At 53.5% G+C, this 8,402-nt stretch overlaps 1 protein-coding gene across 1 annotated transcript; it reads left to right on the forward strand.

The window, feature by feature from the left end:
- The first annotated feature begins 73 nt into the window (after positions 1 to 73).
- Positions 74 to 3,864, forward strand: RXFP3 (relaxin family peptide receptor 3). The gene is made up of 4 exons (XM_041748465.1): positions 74 to 306; positions 1,730 to 1,898; positions 2,000 to 2,054; positions 2,435 to 3,864. Exons 1-4 carry the CDS (start codon positions 74 to 76, stop codon positions 3,862 to 3,864), a joined length of 1,887 nt encoding a protein of 628 aa, XP_041604399.1.
- The last annotated feature ends 4,538 nt before the right edge of the window (positions 3,865 to 8,402 follow it).

Consider the following 8,402-nt stretch of genomic DNA (forward strand, 5'->3'; position numbering starts at 1 on the left):
TCCTTGTTTTTCAACAACACCTTGAATTATGTTTACTTTTTTTTTTTTTTAATAAAGGAGAGCTAAAAATTAGATGGAGAAAGAACTGGTAAAACATGAAATGAAAAGTGAACTTGAAGGTGAGACTACTAAAACGGAGATAAGAGGTGTCCACAGAGGCAACCTGTGGATTGGGAGCAATAATCAGAACAGGGCTGAGCTTCTCCAGATTAGAAGGTTCAAAGGTGGTTTGCTTTTGGGTTGTTCTTTACTAAAGCCCTGTCGCCCTCTAGCGGGCAAGCGGAGATGTCCAGAGTCCGCAGCGAAGCAAGTTCTCTGCTTGGAACCCGGTCCTTGCTTGGGAATCCAGACTGTTTCAGTTTCCCTTCATATGTTTTGGGTACCACATTTCTTTTTTAACTAAGTATTTTACTACCTCCTCTGCTTTAAAGTCACATCCGCCTCATCTCTCTAAGTTGGGGACTCTGCAGGAGAGAGGACAGCTATTCTTAAGATACATTTGTCTCGGTTTCGTTGAGGAAAATATTTCAAATTTCTTAAGTCCACTCTAAGAAGTGCAATTTACACTAGAGCAGTTGCACTGGCATTTAAATAAACTGCAATTTGAGAAGTCATTCAAATAGTTTACACTGGCTCCCCTCGTCCAAAGTAACTGAGAAGATTCCTTAGCATTTGCTTCCACTGGTCTAAAAAAACACCTGCTAAAGAGTTCTGATCATAATAGGAGATGGTGGTCCAAAAACAGCCTCATGGAATCCTCTATAAGGATTTCAACTGTGGGACACCTGGGGGGCTCAGCGGTTGAGCGTCTGCCTTTGGCTCAGGGCCTAATCCCAAGGTCCAGGATGAGTCCCGCATCCCGCTTCCCAGACAGAGCCTGCTTCTTCCTCTGCCTATGTCTCTGCCCCCCCCTCTCTCTCTCTCTCTCTCTCTCTCTCTGTGTGTGTCTCATGAATAAATAAGTAAAAAAAAATTTTTAAGGGATTTCAACTGCATCAAGGCAAAGAGTATGCAAGGGACCAATTTGTGGGAGAGCTTTGGGCTGACAGCTGGACAGGTGGTAACTTGCATCTGTGAAATCCGCTCACCAATTATACATTCTCTGCTTAGCTTTAGTTCTCAGAATATACCAAAGGCAGAGGGCAACACTGGAATCAAGAATTTTGCTATACGAGGATGCTTTGAAAATCCTGACAATCATAGACACCAAGTAAAGTTAAGTACTTAGGGATCCCTGGGTGGCTCAGCGGTTTGGCGCCTGCCTTTAGCCCAGGGCAGGATCCTGGAGTTCTGGGATCGAGTCCCACATCGGGCTTCCTGCATGGAGCCTGCTTCTCCCTCTGCCTGTCTCTCTCTCTCTCTCTCTCTCTCTCTCTCTCTCTATCATGAATTAAAAAATAAAATCTTTAAGAAAATAAAGTTAAGTAATTAAAGGAGAAGTGGAACTTGTGTATTCGGTAAAAACACGTCATCTGACTTGCAGTCTAGCCATGAAAAGAGGCCACTATCATTGCTTTCAAAAATAAAAATGGGCAAGAGATCGTGAGGTTTTAGAACCCCCTTTCATTACACGGGATCATTTCAAAGATAAAGTGGGAGTAAGGAAGAAAACAGATTCTAATGCCTGTAGTTACGTTTGGGAATAAGAAAGATCGCAACTCAAAGCCGGCTTTCTCCAGCAACACGGGAAAATAAAAGGTCACCACCGTCTCCTTCTGAAACTTTGAAGTGGGAAAGGGGAGGAGCAGGCTGGGGGGCTCTGCGCGCAGCCCGCGGGCGTGGCAAGTTCAGCACCTCGGAAAGCGCCCCCTCGGCCCCCGCGCATGCTCCCTGGGAGCCCGCAGCCTCGGCTTAGCGGGAGCGACTGGACTCCGCGGGCCCCGCGGGCGACTGCGGAGGTGGGGGGGGGGGCGCGGGAGCAGCGAGGTCCACAGCGGGAGACCTCCAGAGGCTCGGAGCGAGGGAGACGGAACCCTCCCAGCTCCTCTTCCTCCTAAAGGACGGAAACCTTGTCCAAGCAGCGGCAGCAGCGGCAGCAGCGGAACCCGACGAAGGTATTGGAGAGCTCAGGAGCGAGCCCCCCAGGAGGGGTCCCGAGCGGCAGGGCGGGTGTGGGCCGGGGCGCAACAGGCGCAGTGGGGGACGTCCGACCCGTCCCGCAAGGACTCGGGGACTCCGACCTTGGCCAGAGAAGCCTCGGACGCCCCTGGCTCGCCTTAGGAGTCACGCCGCTCAGCTCTAGAATTCCCCTCCAGAACAGACGCCGAGCGCAGCTCCTGCACCCAAGGCCGTGCACCCCGTGCGGGGGAAGCGTTTGGCGCCCATTCTCGGGACCCAACCCACACCCCCACCCCCGCACGCCTTGCGCCCTCCACGGGACAGAGCGCCCGCGCGTCGGACTCGCTTTGGCCTTGACGCCCCCCCGCCCCCCGAGCGCCCCAGAGGCACCTGCGCTGGCAGCGGGGCGCGGCAGCCACGACAGTCACCATGAGTAAGGAGGCTGGCGGAAAGGAGCTCGCGGGAGCCTCCAGTCTGGCCCCGCACCTGCTACAGGCGGCCAACAGCAGCGGCAACGCGTCGCTGCGGCTCCAGGACCAGCGCTGGGAGCTGGGGCTGGAGCTGCCCGACGGCGCGGCGCCCGGGCCTCCGCGGGGCCCCGGCGGGGCGGGCAGCGCGGACACCGAGGCCCGAGTGCGGATGCTCATCAGCGCCGTGTACTGGGTGGTCTGCGCCCTGGGGCTGACGGGCAACCTGCTGGTGCTCTACCTAATGAAGAGGCAGCAGGGGTGGCGCAAGTCCTCCATCAACCTCTTTGTCACCAACCTGGCGCTGACGGACTTCCAGTTCGTGCTCACTCTGCCCTTCTGGGCCGTAGAAAACGCTCTCGACTTCAGATGGCCCTTCGGCAAGGCCATGTGTAAGATCGTGTCGGTGGTGACGTCCATGAACATGTACGCCAGCGTCTTCTTCCTCACCTCCATGAGCGTGGCGCGCTACCACTCGGTGGCCTCGGCTCTCAAGAGCCGCGGGCCCCGGGGGCACGGCCGGGGCGCCTGCTGCTGCGGCCCGAGCCTGGGGCACGGCTGCGGCTTCTCGGCCAAAGCGCTGTGCGCGCTGCTCTGGGCCTGCGCCGCGCTGGCCTCGCTGCCCAACGCCGCCTTCTCCACCACCGTCAGGGTGATGGGCGACGAGCTGTGCCTGGTGCGCTTCCCCGACAGGCTGCTGGGCGGGGACAGACAGGTGTGGCTGGGCCTCTACCACCTGCAGAAGGTGCTGCTGGGCTTCGTGCTTCCGCTGTTCACCATCAGCCTGTGCTACCTGCTGCTGCTGCGCTCCATCTCCGCCCGCCGCGTGGCTGGGGCCGAAGGAGGGGACCCCGCGGCGGGGGGCGGCCTGGCCGCAGCCAGCGCCCGCAGACGGTCCAAGGTCACTAGGTCAGTGACCCTCGTGGTCCTCTCCTTCTTCCTGTGTTGGCTGCCCAACCAGGCGCTCACCACCTGGAGCCTCCTCATCAAGTTCAACGCGGTGCCCTTCAGCCAAGAGTACTTCCTGTGCCAGGTGTACGCGTTCCCGGTGAGCGTGTGCCTGGCGCACTCCAACAGCTGCCTCAACCCCGTCCTCTACTGCCTGGCGCGCCGCGAGTTCCGCCAAGCGCTCAAGAGTCTGCTCTGGCGCCTCGCGTCGCCGTCGCTCCCCAGCATGCGCCGGTTCACGGCCACCACCAAGCCAGAGCCCGAGGATCAGGGGCTGCAGGCCCTGGCGCCTCTCCACCCCGCGGAGCCCGACCTGGTCTACTACCCGCCCGGCGTGGTGGTCTACAGCGGGGGGCGCTACGACCTGCTGCCCAGCAGCTGCGCCTACTGACTCGGCCCAGGGCGCGCAGTCGGAGCCCAGGGGCCTCCCCGGAGGGGGGAGGGGGAGAGCGGATTAGGAGGTGCTGGGGCCCACCCGGGCGGTGGGAGGGACGAGGACCCGGAAAGGCCAAAGGGCAGCCTGGCAAGAGGCGGGGAGGGGCGGCCGGGGTGCGGGGTGCCCCCGGGGAGGGAAGGCTTCCAAACCAGGTGGAGGGAGGCCGCTGGCAAAGGGGCCCAGATCAGCGCCCCAGGACCAAGCCACCAGCCTGCGTCCCCTTCTCCCCCTACCCCCGCCGCACCTGTTCCTCTCCCTAAGCTGTCAACCCTGGGCAGGGTCGGGGTGCCCAGAAGCGGAGAAAAGAATCCGAAATGTAGGGAAACTGGGGCGCGAGGAAGCGGGGCTCAGCCAAATGGTGCGCGGACAGCTGGGTGCGTGTACTGCAGAGACGGCTCTGGAGCTCCTGAGCGAGTCCTCCAAGCGCATCCAGCTGGGCGGGGGGCGCCTACGGAGCCCTCCCTTCGCGCCCTGGCGCGGGAGGCCGCGCTGCGTGGCCGTGCGGGGACCTGGTTCGGAAACTTCCCCGGAGCTGGAAGAAAGAGGTGACGACCTTGCCCCGCCCGCCAGAGAGAGGCACCGCGAGAGGCACCTCCCACGGGGCCACCTGCAGTTTATGGCACCGCACGCGAGAGTGTGCACGCGGGACCCCGGGCTCAGGTGTCCCCCGAGGCAGAATGCTGGTCTCCAGGCCGCGCTGGCGATCATGTCGCTGCGGGAGGGAGCGGCTGCAGCGAGCGGGGGGCTGAACGGAGACCTCCGCAGGCCCCCCCTAAAGGGGAAAGGGCAGCTCACGTGCCCCCTCCGTGACTGAGCAGAGGCCTGGCCGACCCGGCTCCCCGAGCCCACTGGGTGCCCGGAAAGGCTGCGCTCCAGTCTGCGCGCTGCAGGTGAGCTGGGCCCCGGAGCAACTTGAAAAGATCTGAGTCGACCTGGGAGTGGGAGCTGTTCTGCAGCCACGCACCCCCGTGCCCCCCCACTGGCCCCCACTCTTCGAATATCCGAATGTCCATTTGATAGAGGCTCTGGACCAACCAGCAAAGGGATTGGCTGTGCCAGGGTTTCGTAGGCTTAGACAGAAAGCTAAGAGATGCTGTAGGGATGTGCAGGGGTGGCGGGTGGAGGCGCTCCTGGAAACCAGACTCCTAGAAGCAAATTTCACAGGAGGTAGGAGATGGGAAAGGGAATGGAAGGCTCCAGAAAGATCTGTCCTAAAGGGAAGAGAGCACAGGAAGCCTGCTCGGAGGGATCGCCAGCATTTCTGGTGTGAGGCGCTCTCATTCTCACAAGATGAAGGAGGCAAGGCGGGGCGTAAGAATTTCCATAGGATGCGACCTTAACCAAGTTCCACCTATTCTAACCAGGGCCCTGCACAGTGAGCGTCTATTACGAATTCCTCCTTAGTGCCCAGGCAATGCAGGGAGCCATCTCTGAAGAGTGACACGTTTCTTAGGACGATTCTGTTCTGGTCACAGCAATCGAGTCCTTTCTTGAGGCTACTTAGAGAATGGGGTTCAAACATCAGTTTACCCATCCGACTGCCAGTTTTGACAGAGGTGCTACTCTTCTCTTTGGTGATCTAGTTTGGGATAAAAACAACAACAACAAAAACCCAGCAAGGTGGGCATCTACTGGTGTGATTATTTTAATATAATAAATAATCATTATACAAACATGTCTGTTTAGCATCTCAAACTGTAAATATTTTTGTAATTTTGTTGGATATGTCCTGTATTGTCTGAGATTTAAGGATCAGTGTGGCCATTCACAGCCCTAGCATCCCTTATCCTGCTTTCTGTGACACAACACAGTGCAATTACTAAGCATTCATACCTTTGCCGCAAAAACAAAAGCTTCCTGATCTCAGTCCTGAGCAGTCTTGAGAAGTCAGCTTTTTTAGAAACAGAATAATGCTTTCCTTTTAAAGTAGTCAAATTCAGGACCCCTGGCTGGCTCAGTCAGTAGAGCATGTGATTTTTGATCGCTGGAACCTAAGTTCAAGCCTCACCTTGGGTGTAGAGTTTACTTTAAAAAATAAATAAAGTAGTCAAATTAGTCTTTCTTTGCCCTCTAGGAAGAAAAATTATTGATACTGATATTGAGTAGCAATTGGGCTGACAAAAATTGAACCGCAAGCCCCTCCAAGTCCCCCCAAACAAAATAAACATGCACGTGAACACCCAGAAAGAACAAACAGTAGTAGAATGGTAGGGTATCCATGTATGATGCTGATATTAGACTCATATTGAGAGACTCTCTTTATTAAAGGACCTTGCCATTTCAATTTTGACAATAAAATTCTGTGCTTGGGGTTTTTAGGAAAGTATGTTGAATTGTGTGCTTCTGCTGTGATGGGTAACAGAAACACAGGAGGGGCTAGGGACACGGCCTTCATGAAAGAACACTGCAAAAAGAACAAACTGGTCCCCTCTGCACCTGAGGGCTTCTGAGAAGCTGGCTGGGGGGAGCAAAGACTATGACTTCTGTCTACTACAAAGAGAAAAAAATAAACTAGGAAATGGCCCAAATGTATTTTATTTTTTGGATGCCAGTTGTGTGCCAAGCCCTGTACGGGGTGCTGATCTGACATATATCAACTAGATACATTACTTTTACATTTAAAAGGAGACACAGCCATGCACACGAGGTCAATAAGCCATGGAACAAGGAGTTGAAAGTCATAGTAAGGGCTAAAAGAAAGGGCTATCGGAATATAGGGGATGGAAAACTTGGCTCTGCTGGGAAGTCAGAGACTTCCTCATCACAGCAGTATTTGAGATGGACCTAGAAATATGGGTACAATGTAGATGGGCAGGAATGGCAATTTAAACAGGCAGGGCCCTCACGTAGGGCCATAGAGAGGACATTTGAAGCAGAGGAAAAGCAGTGACTAAAGGTTGGAGATTGGAATGTCAGCTGCATGGTTGGGGAAGAAGGAAGCAAAGTGGTTTGGCTTCCTTTTCTTTCACAGAATTTCCTGGGATTTCTATTCATAATTTAGGTGTCCCTGTATTTGTTTTATTTGTCTGGGAATGGAACATTTTTGTCCCAGAGAGGAAACATATCATAGGTATACTGATAACAAGTATACTCAGTATACTGAGTTCTCAAAGGTGGTTAAAGGCTTTTGAAGTTGGCTTCTATCCACTCATTCAAACCTCAGTAAAGCTGAGTTAAAAGAACAGTGTTTATTTGAATATTTGAGTGTGTGTGAGTGTGTATATGAGGATGGGGGTGGTGGTGGATGCATGCTCTCGCTCCTACCTTAGTGCCAGCTGCCCCACCCATTGCTCCTACTGAAAAGAGCTTCACTTGTAATAAAGACCATGCCCTGTGGTTGGCCAGAGATGACTACTTTTAACTTCTTGGGGTCCAGGTAAGATGGTCCTCAGCTGCAGGTCACTCTCCTAGCTCACCTGATGCACTGATTTCAAAATCTTCAATCACCAGAACAGTCTTTGGAGAAATGATCAGGAAATAAACATTGAACTCTGCAAATAATTCCATTTTTAAACCTTACAGAGGTCAGGGACAGATGGGTAAAGCAAGAGAGGTGGCTCAGTATCATTTCTTTTATAGTGCAGGGTATTGAGTCACATGGGGTCCTCTGAGCATTTGCTCATCATCATCCCACACTTATGGGGAAGGGACCAGGTGGTGTCCCTGATGGCTCCCCTAACTCAGTCATGGCCTTGCAGCTCTAGGACAGATAATGTGACGGAGAGGGAGGAAGGAAGACTGGGGAAGATAGAGTGGTTTTGAGTGTTGACTATCTCATGTAATTTATTGAATACTATACTGAACATGAAAAAGACAACACAGCTGTATGGGGACAGAATGGTCATCAATGTACCAGTTGTCCACCTTTATGATTGTGAGGCTGACAGGGAGCTGTGGCTGCCACTGCCTAGCATCATGAGAAAGGATCATACCACATACCATCTAGAAAAGATCAAAATTCAAAATTTGACGTATGGGTTTCTACTGAATGTGCATTGCTTTCCAAGTGTCATAAAGTAAAAAAAAAAAAATTGGTAAGTCGAACTGTTGTTAAGTCAGGGACTGTCTATATGAGGAAATCAAATATGAATTAAATACCAGTAAATTAATATCATAAAAATAAATCATCAGTAATATTTTGAGTATTGGTGAATTAGTGAAAACTATGACCCTCCAACAAAATACGGACCTCTGATTAAGAAAAAGAAAACACATGATAGAATAAACCCAGTTGTCATGTGGACAACCAGTCTGCTTCTCGAGTTCTCTCAAGGCTGGAAATATCCGGAGAGGTAGACGCTCTCTCCCACACTCAGCCTTTGCCCCACTGAATGGAGGCAGAACCCAGCCTCTCCTAAGATAAGCGATGCCTGACAGCGGCAAACTGTTGTGCAGAGGAGTGAGGTGTGGGCAGATTGTTGAGGCTGAAGTCATAACACAGGGCATCCAGTGGGCAGACCCCAAAGCTCCAGAGCCAAAAGAAGAGACTGATC

Source organism: Vulpes lagopus, chromosome 3, assembly GCF_018345385.1.
Source record: "Vulpes lagopus strain Blue_001 chromosome 3, ASM1834538v1, whole genome shotgun sequence".
NCBI classification, from domain to species: domain Eukaryota; kingdom Metazoa; phylum Chordata; class Mammalia; order Carnivora; family Canidae; genus Vulpes; species Vulpes lagopus.